Source organism: Aplysia californica, unplaced genomic scaffold (genome assembly GCF_000002075.1).
Source record: "Aplysia californica isolate F4 #8 unplaced genomic scaffold, AplCal3.0 scaffold00425, whole genome shotgun sequence".
NCBI classification, from domain to species: domain Eukaryota; kingdom Metazoa; phylum Mollusca; class Gastropoda; order Aplysiida; family Aplysiidae; genus Aplysia; species Aplysia californica.
Window position 1 is genome coordinate 689,582 of NW_004797695.1, and position 16,783 is coordinate 706,364.

The window sequence follows — 16,783 nt, forward strand, 5'->3', positions numbered from 1 at the left end:
ACAGTTTTTTCTTGATAAGGTACCTTACCATTACATCCATGAGCTGTGTATAGGTAAATGGCAATTCTCAAAGTGTGCACTTTACTGCCTACTGCACTATATATGTTTGATCAGGGTCTACGTTGGTAAGCTGGCATTTCAAGAGAGGTATTATTATAGTTCTGTATCTTTTACTGATGGAGGGAATATGAGACTATTGAATGTCATCTTTATATGCTACACTCTTTTGTCTTTCATAAGGGACGACCAAATGATGTTAATAAAGAATTCCGGAAAGCAAGAGAGGAAGGAAAAACGATTGTGTCTCCACACTGGCTGTATGCTGTAAGTGATTTCTTGGAGTTTGTGCCTTAAAAATTTGCTGGTTTGGTTTTGTTGATTTTGTACTTCCCTTTTGTGAAGCTTTTGGTTTCAAGATGACTTTGATCTTGATAAATTGTGCTCGTCTCCATTCAAGGGATGTCTATAGCAGTGTAATTGTGCCTTTGTTTTGGAACATTGAAGTGCCTAGGGTTTGAGCATAAAAGGTTTATTTTTTTTGTGACAAGGTTGTTTTCTGTTTTTATCAGTGTCTTGGTTTTAGAGTAGTAGTATGTAGGTCCATAGTCATGTGCAAAACAGTTAATGTAGAATGTTTGTAAACTTTTTTCCTATTTTTTTTGGTCAATTAAGTATGGCCTAACTTACTGTTTCATCCCCCTTTTCTATCACATTATCTTTTTCAAAGTGAGTGTTCTTAGTGTGAGTGTAAGACATGGCAAGAAAGTTATGGCCTGAGGACTGCTCTTGTGCCTTGACTAAGTTAGCTTTAAAATACCAAGTTATAGTGTCAAAACACCTAACAGGGAATGGATTTGAAAGAATTGACAGTTGATTATTATTATTTTGTTTTATTATTATGAATGTTTTAATAATTTTGCACTGTTTGTACCTCTCTAGGCCGGTGGGCGGCATGTGCTCTAATGTGGTTTCCTCATTCTTTCCTATCAAATATCTATATGGTCTTCATCTCTCCTTGTTTTCTTTGTATGTTACTCTCTAGTAACACTTCATCTTTGGCACTTAACCCTATTCACCTTGCATGGTTGTAAACAGTGCACTTGTGTCTACCTGGCCTGCCTCGAGCCGAGTTAAAAACATCAGTCTGAACTCGACACACTAACTTTAGACACGCACTGTGCCCAAACTATTTAAATTATCAATATGAAATTTTGCTTAGATTTTACTTATGATGGTGTCTAACATTATTTGAGAAAAGGAGGAAGAAAAAAGCGGAAAAAACAGTCTAATTCTTTGTCGGACTGCGGCTCATCAGCACTCGATTCACCCGTAGCAACTTATAGTAATCTGCGATCTAGATCTAGCTTTTCTACAAGGCTTTCAAGGCATTAAAATCAATCATATTATGGCCTTGTTTTTCTAGATTTATGTCTATTATCACATTATTTGCTGCTTATACCCAAAACAAAACGAAAAACATAGCTCATGTATTTAAACAAACACAAAAATAGCCGTCGCACAGCTGTTTTTTGTGGTTATTTCTTTTTCTTCTTACCACCTAACTTATTTTATCACTGTTTGTCTCAATATGCTAAGAATAGAGGGAATTTATTTATGGTATCTTAAGGGATATTTTATTTCTCTTAGAAAACCTGTAATCGTAGATAAGAGCTTGGGTTTTGTGTAGTAATACTCACTGCGTCTATCTACGTAGATGGCACGTGCATGGGCCCTATGTATATGTACGTAGGCTGGGTGAAATGAATTAAACGACCTATTTATTGTGTTGTAAGTGCCATTAAAACTTACTTAAACTAAAAGTACCTCTCTCTTTCCAGTGCAAGGAGCAAAATTGCAGAGTTGATGAAACCCTTTTTCCTCATAATTACAACCCTAACTACCGTCTGGTAAGTTTTTTGTGGACAACAGAAGTATTTTCTAGCTCAGTTTGCAGTCCTGGTAGAGTGCTGTGAACTAAGTGCTGAGGTATAGTTTTTGGCTTTACTTAGTGAAGCTTTTATTTTGTTTTGTTTGCTTTTGATCCTATATTTTATTACATATTTATTTTTTCACAAAACAAGAACATATGGATGGAACAAAAGTAAGATGAATCACAAGTGTTCTATGCATGTAAGAGTGTTTGATTTGAGTTTATCAATGTGTATTTGCTTTGGGTCATTTGGTTTGCGAAATCTAACATATTAATGTAAAATACTTTTTTTTTAAAATGGGCCCATTGGAAAAATTTAAGCATGCCTGCGAAGAATATTGTGGTAGCAACTTAAAATTAGCTCTCATTGTTTGTGATGGACAGCTGTCTTATTTTTTCATGAATGTATGTTTTGTTCATTTTGCAGCTGTCCTTTAATTTGTTTTTTCCATTAATGCCAAAATCAGACTTACTCAATTAATTTTGAGGTTATAGGTACTGTTCTGTTTCGGCTGAATTATTTCATGCACTGGAAATTAATTGTCAAAAGTCAGAATAGACTTGACAGACAAGTGTTCATATTTTAGTTTTATGATGTGAGATAGTACACAAATATGCTTATTCTTTTTAATTGCCATTCTTTTAAGAATCATTTTGCAACTTTTTCCAATGTTTCATAAATTTCAAAGTAAATTTATTATTTTCTATAAACTTTACACCTACTAAGGAATCATGGGTTTAAAAAATGACTTTCTTGTCCATATGAACATTTTCTTACATTCAAAGGTTGATGGATGCTCTGGTATGGTTTGCTCCTTCTTTCCTGTCAAAAGATCTCTCATTCTTTTCGTTCTGGCGACTTCTCCAAGTTTATGCTTCTTTTGTTACTGATGATGACTTCTCCAAGTTGGTGCTTCTTCTATTACTGATAATGACTCCTAAGCGGTTTAAAAAAAAATTTACTCAGATGATGACTCCATCTAAAAGAGGCACTCCAAGCCGAAGTACCAGAGCAGCTGCAAAGATGGCAGGATCGAGTGAAGTGACCACCAAGCCGGACACTCTGCCGGGCGTGACACCGGCCAAGAAAGCTCCCCTGCTGAACATTGTGGCAGTCGAGAAGAAAAATTCGTCAGCTCACGGGAGGTCCAGTCGTAAAGATAACCCAGTTGTTGCAGAAACCAGCAGTGGGAGGTCAGTTTTGTCGTATGTGTTGGTAGTGGTTTTATGATGTGGTGTCATAAAAACAGCTATGTTTTAGGTTGATGGCAATTTTAGTGGAGTTGGTGTAAAGTATTTTTCATCGGTATAAAGAAATTGCCCTTTGAAGACCCTTAAACAATTTTTTTTCTTCTGATCTTGCAACCATGTTCATCGTTATAAATGTTAGTGAGGGTTCACTGTTTTAAATTAATAATTTTGTGATTTGATCAATATTTCTTTAGAATTCCTAATCTCTTCTCTGATTTCTGAACTGGTTATAGGGTAACAAATACACCATCTGTATGTCAGCTGGAGTTGCAATGCTGCCCCTTGAGTGGTGATAAAAGTCTAAACTCTGATGTACAATTGTTATATTTTTTACTTTTTTGGGGGAAAAAAATCAAAATTTTGAAAAAGCCAGTTTTCTCTAAATGATTTAACTGTTATCATGGGTTTATCTGAAACTTATTTAAATGCACATGATCAGCAATCTAGTATTAAATGACGCACTCTGATTGTGTTATAAACACCATTCTCTTAAGATTTTAGAAATTAAAACTGTAAACCATCTCATTTTAGAAATGAGCATTTCTTTTCTCATGCTTCTTTTTCAGGGTAAGAATCTGACTGATCCAATCAATGTATTGTTTAATGTCAGAAAGAATAAAAAAATATTTGCAATTTCTAGAAAGGGTATTTATGATTATGGTATACAGACGAACTTGCTCTAATGTTTCATATCTTCCCTCATTATTTTTTTTGTATGTTATAATGACACTGTCCAAGATGCCCACTTGTCTAGGAAAACCTCTTCTATGGGAGGCCATCTTTGACAATTCCAACTGTACTTAGTTTGTAGCTGCTCCCAAAGGTTAATATTAAAGAGCTGTTTTGATAAGCTTGTACAATTCAAGTTCTGGCAAATATTTATTTCACAGTGATGCGAGCTCAGCTGTTGGAGAGGTTTCAAAAAACATGTTTCCAACAGAAAAGGGGACTGTCAAAGGTGTAGTGGGACACAAGGAAGATACCCCTCACAATCCTAGCACGACTCATGGGGATGACAGTAGTATCGTCACCAAAGAGGTAAATCATAGGAAATTGTACTGTCAAAATTGCCTAAAAGGCAAAGGTTTCTGTGGTCTATGCCCGACTTCTCAGCTCCTCTTGGCCTCTGTCAATCTTTGTTTAGAAGAAACATTTTAAGTCTTATAGATTTGTATATTACTTTATTTCATATATTTTTGTATGTATATATTTTTAATATATTAGTATATTTTGTGAATATGTGCTCCTTTGTTCATTGATTTTTAGGGTACCCATTAAAACTTTAAATTCCATAAATGTCAAATTATTTGGTGAAAAAATAAAATAGGATTAGGATTTGAACTACACATTGTTAATTTGTTATCAAGTTTCCTTCTATGAACTGTCCATGAATTTCTATTGTGCTGTCTGTAGTACTGCTTAATTTGTCTTTCAGAGTTCTGTAGATCGAAGTAAAAGTCAAGAAATAAAGAAAGCCCTTACAGAAACTTTAGGCAATGCTCTAGCTGGAGCTTCAAGGTGAGTTTACATAACTGTAAGTTGTTTCATATTTGTTAAAATTCAGTATCATAAATTATTCATCTGTAAAAAAAGGTTTTAGCAGGTAAGAAATAGTTGAGAAGTGTTCTACAAGGAATCAACATCAAAAACTTCAATTGTTATTGTGTAGTGGCAAATTGACTGTTTGTGTTTTGGCACTAAGGATTGTGAGGGTCCTGAAATACAGTAGTCTCCGCCTATGATCCCGGTGCTGGGGAGCAAGGAAAATGCGGGATCTTAGGCAAACCGGGATCTTAGCCGAATGGCCAGGGGGAAGAATCCACAGTAACTCATGGTCAGGCCCTTAATCTGTACAATGATCTTCCTTTACTATAAAATGAACTAACATGACTTCTTGGCACGAAAAGTTTTCTTGAGAAGTCAGTTTTTCCTTTTTTTTTTTTTTTTTTTTTTTAAATTTAGGGGCGGGGGGTGAGGATTTTAAAAAAATACTGTGTCAAGTGGGAACCAGTTGGCTTCAAGCAATGCGGCCCCCCCCCCCCCAAGTTTATTGCTTTCCATCTCTAACAGAGTTCTTTGCCTATGTCATGATGCATCATAAATTGTTGTGTTGTGACCACACCGTCCAAATTATATTTTTAAAAAAAAATTACGCAGAGGCGGTCGGACAGTCCATGAGTATGGGCGCCAGTCTGTCTAGGAAGTTAGAGCACAAAACTGAAAGACAAGAGCGATGGTCGGGAAAACATAAGCGTCCACGAGTTCACAGTTTGATAAAATGCAGTGTGCTGACGCTTGCTTTTGTGTGGTGTAATATCAGGCGGATGGCTCAGGTGATCGGGGAAAGCAAGACATCGACGAGTTCACACTTTGGTGCGATCCCGTCTGGGGTAAACATGGTAACCGCTTATCGAGATTTACAACAGAGGTTTGATCGCTTTCATGAGAGTGAATGATCCGTGATGCGACGGACCATACAATGATCACACATTTTCGCTACTTGGTTGATCAGCTGAGCACGCTCAGGTTTCTTATTCTTTTTTTTTTTAAATAAAGAAAAAAATAACTAAAGTATAACCTGAAAAGCGGGATCTTAGCCAAATGTAGTTCCTTCAGTGCGGGATCTTAGGGGTGACTTTTATATAGTAAAAATTCTGTTTTTCCAAAACAGGTGGATCTTAGGCGAACTGGGACCATAAGCGGTGGGATCTTAGGCGGAGACTACTGTAGTGTTCTTCATTGGTCTTTCTTTATAACTCTTTCATATCTATGGTACTTGCCTTGATCTGTTCTGATAAGTTTTGAATTTCATTAGTAATTGAACTGTTGTTGCATACTTTTGCTTGTTTTGGGTACTTTTACGAGTGGGTTTAAAAAAAAAATATTTCAAGATTTCATATTGTTGAATTCCTTTAAAGTATTTTAAGGTAATAAAATATCAGTGTACAGTCAATCCTGCTCTAGTTGTCAGCTTTCCCATGTGATCACCTGTACTGAAGGCCAGTGGCACGCTGGCATATTTGAAAATTTTAAAAACCTGTCCATATCAGTCCCTGTCTATTGCAGTTATGGTCAGTCATGTTTACGAAAAGTCAACCTCAAAACCCGCTCATAGAAGTCACTTGCTATTAGTTTTCCACCAACCGGTCTTAGGACTAAGTGTGTATGTTCAATCAATGATGGAAAACAATTTTTATAAAAATGAAAGGGCAAGATATAAAAATAAAGATTTCAGATTTTAGACCATCTGTTGAACTTTGTTAACTTTGTCAAGTGTAGTAAGCGACCATAACTCAGTCCCTATCCACAGGGGCCAACTGGCTATAATGGTCATTTTTCTCTGTGGTCTTAAGTGACTGTAATTGTAATGGACAGTTTGGACTGTTGTTGTAAAAAAAATGTGACAGATTCATAAATGTGATAAGGTATTGTATAAATATATAAATGACTACATGGGCCCCACTTGTTAGAGATTCAGTTGCTTCAATGCACGTGTGAAAATATTTTTCTTTCAAAGTATAGTTCAAATATGTAATCTTTCTGTTTTTAAGTCTTGTTGTGTACTCAGAATACCTGTTTTCACCATATTATTATTGTAATTCAAAAAATTTTTTTCCCAGATCAAATAGAACAAGAAGGAAAGGGAAGCGACTTAATTGTAAGTGACATACTAAGGCTGAAAATATACTGCCAAGCACAACTGAAGTGTGCCGCGAAACAGACGAGCAGTTAGGTCAGAAGTGGCGATCCCATAGGTTATCGCGACTCCGTCCGACTCTCTTTTAAAATATGGCGCTTAACAGGCGTGAGAGACTTTGTGTGTGGTGGCTGTGGAAATGAAGACAGAGAATACAGCGTTGTCGGAGATTTGGAGTGCACCTATAAACAGATCAAGAAGACAACATGGAGCATACTACTTTGTGCCACTTGAAAACTGACTTGCTCAAACACAAAGAATTTTATGGATTATGTGCGAATGATGCCTGATAAGTACAAAGCTTTGTTAGATTTGTATGCTGCAGATTTCCACATCAAAACAAAAAAAAGGTGCGAAATGTAAAAATGGAAGTTGGTGTAATGGGAAAAAAATTCTGCACAGAACCAACAAAGGAAAGGATACTGAGAGATAAATGAAACAAGTAAGATTGAGAGGCTGTCCTCATGCGGAAAAAGAAGTGCTGCACGCATGCACATCTTTTTGGGTCCTCACGACTCCTCACGTCTAGTTGTGTCAATAAAATCACCGATAGGAAATAAAGAGGAGGGCACGACTTTTTTCGTGGTGCACTTCAGTTGTACGTGGCAGTATATTTTCAGCTTAATGCGTTCCTAGCTTACGTAGTTTGTACCAACACAGTAGCTTTCAGCTGTTATTTTTTTAGAAGCCAGTAAGTTAGCATGAGGTGTAAGTCAGCTGTAGTGCAAGGGTTTGTTTGCTTTGTATCCTCTGCTCCCTATTAGTTTGGTACACACTGTAACATAGTAATAACAATAATGATAATAGATAATAGAAAGTATTTGTACAGTGCAAATTCCTGGTCAAGAACAAGCTCCATGCGCTTTACAATCTATACTATTACCCATGCTGACCTGATAGCATTCTGAAACAATCTCAACTTCCTGGAAAGCATACAGTGCAAGCTGCTATTTAAAGGCAGCATATTTCCAGAAATCTTTACCTTGTTAATCTATTGCTGTGGTTGTTGAGTGAGTCATTAATGATTGTTCGGAAAGAATGTTTTGCTATATTGGTGAGATGGCTCTTAGATGAGGGGTCACTGAGATGTGTGTTTGAGCAAAATATATTAACCTAGGCTCAGAAAGAGACTATAGCTCATGGGTGACCGGAATAATTCAAATAGTTTGTTTTGTGTTATTATTATTTAAATGTAAAACAATTTCGGTATGAAACTCATTAAACTTGTTTTTTCTCCTTTTTTTTTTGTTTACTGACTGAGAAGTCACATATTTTTTAATTTAAGAAGCAAAGTATATATTTTCTCGATTCTTTTCATTTCTTATGAAAAAGCTCATTTTCTTTTCTGAAATAATAAAAATTGTGAGGTTGACATTCATACTTGTCTACTTTAAGTTTACGGTATTCTTCTTTTTCAGTGAGTGGTCAGCTGAGTGCTTCAGAGAGTAACTTGTCAGGAAACAGCCCATGGGGTAACAAAGGTAGCCTATGTTCCTTAGAAAGATTTGTGCTTGCAGTTTTTGTGTTTCAACAACAATTGTTTTGTTTTGCCAAGTGGCCTTCCCCCCTGTTTCAGTTTAACTTTATTTTTAAGTGAACTCTTTACTTTCATCTTTCTGCTGCTATCCTCTCTTTAGACACCGTTGCATTCTGTGTGTTGTTTGGTTTTGCAAGTTTTTATTGTTCAATATTTGTATAAAGACCAAACGCACTTTATTTTGTCATAAATAGAGCAGTACAAGCTGCAGAGGATGCTTATAATGTCTTTTTGTCTGGGATTTTTCGAAGAGATGCGTAAGCTGATTAGCTTTGAGACAAAAAGTCAGTTTTATGTGATATGTCACATCTTCCTAATTGTGTATCATTGTCAGAGTCAAAAGCGGATACAAGTGCAATGGAACTTCCCCAGAGTGTACAGGTCACCTGGGATGATCCCACTGGCAGGTAAAAAAAAGGATTTCAAATATGGTAAAATCTCTTAATGAAGACCACATTTTCTTTCTTTAAATGGTGTTTGCATTTGCCAGGTGGTCACAATAAAGAGGGGTACAGTAATTTTTAGTTTTCACGGAAATTGAAAAAGACCTTCAAGCCTATGCCCCCTTTAGCCTCTTGGTTGAGTGTACTTATAAGCCCTCTTTTATTTCTTTCCTGGTTTTTGTTTGAGGTAATGACTAGTTCATATGTGAAGAGAAGGTGGCTGACTACAGGAGTAATGAAAATGTCAGAATAGTGCACTCCTTATACGGTTGGCAATCACTATTTGTTGAGTTATTTTCTTTGGGTTTTTTTTTTCTGGTAGTACATAAGGCTGCATTGAAAGGGGTTGTGGTTTTGTTGCGGAGCTGTTTGCCTTTGTAGGCAAAATATTGAGAACAAATGTATTATGTCTTTTAAAAGTCATCATTGAAGCTGGGTGCCAGCTTTTTGAGACAGTGGGCTTGACCTGTTTTAACCATTAACAACATGGTCAGTGGTAGGGACGAGTGGATATCGGCACACATGTTGTGCCAAAACAAAGGCATTTAATTTATATATATATATATATATGAAGAAGGGGCTAACGTTAGTACCTCCAGTATGCCTATAGGCCTCCTTATGTTACAGTTAAATTACGTGTTCGAAGTTTTTAACCCTCGTCCTGCGGGAGCCGGGTTTATGTCACCCGATAAGCCTATCTCGGCACCTCGCCTATGTTCTGGTCCCGAATCAGTGTAGCCCCTGGCTCAGCGCACGCGCAGCGCGCATCATCTTACGTGTCCCGAGTCGGATCCCCATTCACGCTGGTCAAGTGTATGTGCATCAGTCTGCTTGAGTTTGTGTGCGTTTGTGGCCTTCTTCTAGAACTGCCTGCGTTGGTTCGTAATCAAGGTATACGTCTCATTCAAAACATGCCAAGTTGGTAGCTCTAGATGTTCGTCCAATGAAATTATAGAAGAAATTGACCCTTTTGGCCATGAGGAGCTCGAAAGGATAGTCAAGAAACAAGACTTCCATTTTTCTATACAAAATCTTTCAAATGAGCTTGATTTTGATAAAAAAATAAGCTTGTTTGATAGTTTTGAATACCATTGTGCAGGTACAAAGAACAATTTGAGTGTAAAACATTCGGCAGTTGACCTATATTATCCCCTTTCGAACCTCAGGTCATTCATAACAACAACAGCGTCCAGAAAGGTTATTCGAATGGGCGTAACTACTCGTAATGTCTTATCAGCTTGTGAGAGGGGGTTATTCATATGTTTGTAACACTTTATAAATAGAAGGCTATGAAAGATAGAGCGTTATTTTTTATCATTGGTTAACACACTCCCGCGGTATTCATGGCGAAAACACACGCTTCCCGGTGCACGCGCTGTACACCAACAGTACACACTGAGTGACCTCGGCGGCCTGCCCGGCATGTCCAATGTAATCGGTTGCTGATAAGATTCGCATCTCGGCACAGACGCAGGACAAGAGTTAATGCACAGTGGGTATTATCTTTTCACCCCTTCTTGTAATTGACAATATAGGGACAGCACAGCCTCCTTTCTCTGTTTTTTGAAACTCATTACTGTTTTGTGTTTATTTACTCTTTTTCCCAATTCCCTGTCAATAAATTCTCTTGACATTTAAGGTGTTCTGGTTTTTTGTCATGTACAGAAGGTCTAGAGTGAGTTAAGATTTTTAAGCTTATGAGGAACAGAACTGCAGAAAAAGACCTTGGTACTGGTATGCAGTTGTATTTTCCTAATATGCTGATTGTGATGAAAATTTAAAAAATCTATTTTGTCATTTAATAAAGTATTTTTCACGTTTTAAAAAAATGGAATTGTGCTGGTACTCAAGGCTGTTTATTTCTGCACATACTCAGGGCTTAGGTCTGTCATATTTTGTATGATCTGTATGAACTTGTTAAAATTTTGCTTTATTTTGACAAATTTTTATCTTTCGATAGAATGGTTTTATGCACAGCTTTGATACTTTCTTTATTTGTATTTCTTTGTCTTTGTCATTGTTCTCAGGTTAGAAGAAGAAAAACTGGCCCACAGATTAGCTCGTGTTTGTGATCCAAGCCAAAATACAGATGACATGTTGGCAGCAATGGATTATCAGGTTGACAAGCCTGCCTCTGAGAATGGAGGACTAGCTGTAAGTTTTGTGACTTGCTGTGTTTGGTGGTTGTTTTTTTCCATAGATCCTGTTCATCAAATCATCAATAATTTTAAAATTTCTTGGCTACTTTATCTACTACTTTTCAGCATAGTCTGCATTACGTTGCTCATGTTGGCATCATGAGGGATTATATGTGAGTGACTCTCGTTCAGGTTCTCATTACTTGGAGAATGTTCTAATCTCTCATCTATTTTGGCTCAGTACGTTAGGAGATGTTATAGTATGAATTTTGGCTTTGAAACATTCTTACTGTGCTGAAATGGGATTTAAACTTAAGGGAATATAAGAAAACGCTCATGTCTAATTTGTATATTATGCATGAACCTTTTCAGAGCTATGCTGAGCAGATGTTTCATGAAGGTACACAGAAAAAAACCTTTTTATTACTTTATTGGGATTTCTTCAAAGTTTTCAGTCCTCCTATTTTTATCTAGGGCTATTGAAATCCCTCAGCAGGGATTTTCAACCAATGATTCAGGAAGAGCTATTCAGCAAGATAGGAAATTAAACTGCTATGTTATCTCTATGTTTCACCCTTATCTTTTTGTTGTTGTTCTTGTTATTATTGTTTAGGAAAGTCTTCCTCTAGAATGTTTTGTCTCTAGGAGTCTATGGCTTTCAGTAAATTGAGAACCTTTTCTTTTCCTTTACTCTTAGGGATTAGAAAAAGGTACTTTGCAGTCAAACCCCAAACTTGATGGGTAAGGAAACAATGAAGAAAAAAAATGTGATGTAGGTTGCAAACAATTTGTAATTACTCTGTTTGTCTATCTGTCTGTCTATCTGACTCTCTCTCTGTCTATCTCTCTCCCTCCTCTCCCTTAAACAACAACCCCCCCACTCCTTTCCATTTTCTTTTAATTCTTGTTGAAAAACATTACTTTTATAAGTCTTCATAACATTTTGTAATGGAAATCATTGATTATATTTTTTTGTGTGCAAGCAGGTGGTTACAATACAACTTGTTGTGTGTTTTTTTTATAACTACTCTCTGCAGGCTCAGACAAGTTCAAAGCTTCCATCTTGTAGGTCCCCTACACCGGAACCTCCACCCTTAGGTAGGCTTGAAGAACTTTGTTGTTTTAAGTTGTTCTAATTAATGAATTCATTTTCTTGAGCAGGTTAATTACTCTAGATCAATGCTAAATCTTGAATATTTGGAAGTTTAACGAAACGAGGCCTTCGAAGTAATGTGTTGTAGCATTTTTGTTGCTTAGAATTCTTGTTGTAATCCTCAATATGTACCATAGACAATGTCAGAATTTTCTGTAGTTGATGATTTTCCTTTAGACTGTACGTTATGAATGGGTTTTTGCTGCTTTTCAGTTTATCCATCAGTTCTTATGTATTCTTTTATTTGGTTAATGACAGAAGTGCAATGTCTTGACAAACTGATCATGAGCATTAACTCAGCATTAACAAGGAAAAGGCAAAATAACAAGCAAATTTATCAATAGCTATTACTGACTTGTATTATTATGTTGATAGGATGTGCACTTGATGCCACTTATCATGGCTCAAAACAGTGACAAAAAAGTAAAATTTGATGTCGGGGCTCTTTAGTTAACAGCCACTTTTTTTTCCGTGAGGTCATCCGTGTTGACTCATACACAGCACAAATTCTTACTTCAACTGTCACCCTTTCAACACGTTCTCAGAGCAAGCCACAACAGTGGATGAAATTGCAGTAGCAAATTGTTAAGGGTCATATTGTGTATCTGTTCTGACAGCGTTTCCTGTTGCAAAACCGGCTTCTAAAGTGCTGTCCCCTGAGCCAGTGGAATTGCTTAGCGAAGAAAGTAGCGATAGCCGTGCTGAGCACATCACGAAGGCAGCACCAGTAATCCTGGTTTCGGGGATGAGTAATGAGGTTTGTATTCTTTTCTTCAGTTTTCAAAAGTGAATGTCTGTCAGGCTTTTGTTATGCTCATGATTCATTTAGAAAATGCCTGCAGGAAATATGTTTTTCTCTCTCTATGTTTAGCAAACGGTTGAAATAGAATTTATATTCCTGAAAATATTGTTCTTTTTCCTCAAAAGAATTTACAGTTTTAATACATATATATGGACTGTTTAGTATGAGACTTCACCATACGCCATTTTTAAAAGTGACGTACAATGGAGTCTTTCATTTAGCTGTCGATATATGTAGATTATAAGATTTTAACTTGCTGACTACAGTTCCCGTCACAGGTGGGGTGCGGGCGGGCGGTTTGCAGGTACGAATCCCGCACCCCCGACGGGGTGGACTTTGCGATTTTGTTCTGCATCTTGTGCTCCCGTCGCATGTACGGGAATGGATTCCAGTGCTAGTTTTGCCACTTGTTTCATTTCGGGCAGAGTTTGGTGGAAGTTTTGTGGTAACTTTTTAAGTAATTGAAGGTGAAGGACAGTCCCCTTGTCTGGGGTTGACCTGACCGGAACTCGCGCTATGTTTTTTTCTATACAGCTGATAGTAATCCGACAGTCGCGTCGAAGTAACGGTCGCATGAACAAGAGTCACATAATTTCGCTGTTTTCAATACTTCTGTTCTTTTTGTTAGTTCTAGTGACTCAGGATATGATCTGTCTGAAAGTTAGGACCCTGGATATGTACCCGAACACAGCCTGAGTCGTAGTTTAGGGCTAGATCTAGCACTAGTACTGGTATTGTTCGCGTGACGAAATCACAACTTCGTTCTCTACATCTGTCTCTTGTAATTCTGAATAAATGCTCAGACCAGCTTTTATATTTTCACCAAACACTCGCACATGGATACAAATCAAAACAAAACACTTTGAATTTTTATTTTTGTTGTTGTGAATTTCATTTTATCTGTCACGTCTCTGGAAATTTTCAAAAAATCGAATTCATGCCAATTTTGAAACAATTGTAAGAATTAAAGTATTAGACCTAGACAACCTAAATTTTTTGCTATAGATTAAGTTTGAATATAACTTTACTGTCTCAAAAAATGATTTCAATAGGATAATTCTGAGAGTTGTGGTGGTGTTTTGAAGTACCCCCAAAAATGCCAGTACTCAGCGCTAGTGACTGGTGAAAGGGGCCAGTAGTCAGTGAGTTAAGGCTCCTGTTTGGTAAATAAAAATGTTTATGTAAACCTTGACATACACTTGCTTGGCACTGTTTCCGACCCTGCTTCCATTGACCTCTCTAGCACTGAAGTTCTTTATAAAGAACCAAAGGGTCAAAAACAGCGTTAAGCTGCTCGAGGTCCAAATTGTACAGTTGAGCAAGAATATCTGGAACACATCGGGGACTGACAAATGTGTTAAACACATTCATAATTCGAGTAAACTGATCATGCAGAAAATAAGAGATATTGAAGGGTATTCAGGGAAGTAAGTGATGGTATAATGGTAGGAAAATATATCGCTGCCATCATGAAAAGTGGCCAATACGTTGTTTTTTTTGTCTTTGTGTAGGGATTATGCTTTTCATTTTCATCTGTAGAAGCTGCTATTTAAATTTGCGAAACTCTTTCAAATTTGTGTACCAAAGAACTGTTAATTGGTATTTCGATCCTTTGAAATCCTTCTTGTGCCTCTATGCAATCAGTAATGTTGTCCTTGAAAATTTGTTTCAAATGTTTCCAAGACACACACATGTGCACTCATAAAGTGGATTTGTTGAGTGAAATATAATAGCATAGCTGCCAACAGGTATGCAAAAAATATATTTTATATGTTTTTGGAGATCCGAGTTCAGAAGTCCATTTTTGTGTCAGATAATCATAATACATTTTCTCATTTTGTTCCTGTATTGTTCCCACACGGACTTGCTGATGCTGAAGAAAATTATGAACTGTCAAGACCAGATTTTACATGATAATGAGAACGAAGTGGAGTCAGTTGGAGAGATCTTCACTACAAATTTCTGACACTGTTACAGGTCTGCTTTGAAAAGCTTGAATTTACTGAATGCAGAAAAGTGTGTGTGAAGACCTGAGAGGGTTTGCTAAATGTCCAGTGCCCACCATCTGTAATTTGGTTTAGAAATGTTGGCAGCTATGTAACAGTTACACTGTGTTCTGGGAGTGTGGGCTACCCCTCCAACAGTGAAATACCTTTGGGTGCACGTGTGTAATATAATATACTCTGGTGTATTGTCTCTGCCACCTTCTTTCATCCCATTCATCTCGTGTAATATAATATACTCTGGTGTATTGTCTCTGCCACCTTCTTTCATCCCATTCATCTCGTGTAATATAATATACTCTGGTGCACTGTCTCTGCCACCTTCTTTCATCCCATTCATCTCGTGTAATATAATATACTCCGGTGCACTGTCTCTGCCACCTTCTTTCATCCCATTCATCTCGTGTAATATAATATACTCTGGTGCACTGTCTCTGCCACCTTCTTTCATCCCATTCATCTCGTGTAATATAATATACTCTGGTGCACTGTCTCTGCCAGCTTCTTTCATCCCATTCATCTCGTGTAATATAATATACTCTGGTGCACTGTCTCTGCCACCTTCTTTCATCCCATTCATCTCGTGTAATATAATATACTCTGGTGCACTGTCTCTGCCACCTTCTTTCATCCCATTCATCTCGTGTAATATAATATACTCTGGTGCACTGTCTCTGCCACCTTCTTTCATCCCATTCATCTCGTGTAATATAATATACTCTGGTGCACTGTCTCTGCCACCTTCTTTCATCCCATTCATCTCGTGTAATATAATATACTCTGGTGCACTGTCTCTGCCAGCTTCTTTCATCCCATTCATCTCGTGTAATATAATATACTCTGGTGCACTGTCTCTGCCACCTTCTTTCATCCCATTCATCTCGTGTAATATAATATACTCTGGTGCACTGTCTCTGCCACCTTCTTTCATCCCATTCTTTAGTAACTAACAGCTTGACCAAGGGTGTTTGTGTCGAGCACAGATTTATGTTCAAACGAAATCTGACGCTGAAACTGATTTTTCTATAGGAAAGAGTGGATTACTCAGCTCTGGTAGAGCAGCTTGGGGGAAAGATGCTTGAGAAGCAACACTTTGACCCCACGTGCACACACCTCATTGTTGGTAAGTGTTTGCAATTTTAAGAGGTGGTTCTTTTCGGTGGTGAAGGCAACTACTGGTTATACACCTTTAGTTTGATTCCCATCTTTGTTGGATAAGGCATTGTATGCTTGAGAAGAAAGCTCTTACTCCTTCTATTTTCTATCGTAACAGTTCCTAGGTTTTGCCAACCTTTTCAAAGAAAAGAGAATGTTTGAAGAAAAAAATAATCCCAGTAAATTCTAGTTTAGTTTTAAAAAGAATTTTATGGCATTACAACACAAATCGGTCATATAAGTGCTTAAGATTTGAGGTTGTACTAGAGAGTACCATTCAAAGAAAAGATAAGAGATGTTTGAAAGGAAAGAAAGAGCAAACCACATAAAAGCATCTGCCAACCACCCAATAGTAAATTCTCATAAAGTCAATTCAATATTTGTGTTACATAATAATCATGACTGTATGTATGATGTCTCATTTGCTTTTGTTGAAATACTTACGGCCTAACGTACCTTGTTTCTATAAATGTTGAAAAAAGACAATGCTGCAAATTACACTAAACATTTGAGCAATTTTAGAACAATTGGTAAGTTGACAGCAACATTAGTGGCATGACAAACTGTTCCTGGGAAAGGTACTTTACACAAATTTTCCCATTTGGCTTGGTCCTTTCAGAAATGGACATTAAATTCGGAGGTCCCGTCTTTTGAATAATCTTATAGTGTTGCAA

At 37.1% G+C, this 16,783-nt stretch overlaps 1 protein-coding gene across 2 annotated transcripts in view; it reads left to right on the forward strand.

Annotated features, from left to right (window-relative positions):
• LOC101853715 (DNA topoisomerase 2-binding protein 1-A) overlaps positions 1–16,783 on the forward strand; it is a 60,514-nt gene that overhangs the window by 30,617 nt on the left and 13,114 nt on the right. For both annotated transcript variants that reach the window (XM_035971382.1, XM_005104569.3), the window contains 12 exons: positions 241–324; positions 1,839–1,907; positions 2,898–3,124; positions 4,072–4,219; positions 4,617–4,699; positions 6,802–6,839; positions 8,297–8,359; positions 8,750–8,822; positions 10,886–11,012; positions 12,034–12,094; positions 12,767–12,906; positions 15,984–16,077. In XM_035971382.1, the coding sequence (XP_035827275.1) occupies positions 241–324; positions 1,839–1,907; positions 2,898–3,124; positions 4,072–4,219; positions 4,617–4,699; positions 6,802–6,839; positions 8,297–8,359; positions 8,750–8,822; positions 10,886–11,012; positions 12,034–12,094; positions 12,767–12,906; positions 15,984–16,077 (1,207 nt within the window). The remainder of the gene's footprint in view (positions 1–240; positions 325–1,838; positions 1,908–2,897; positions 3,125–4,071; positions 4,220–4,616; positions 4,700–6,801; positions 6,840–8,296; positions 8,360–8,749; positions 8,823–10,885; positions 11,013–12,033; positions 12,095–12,766; positions 12,907–15,983; positions 16,078–16,783) is intronic.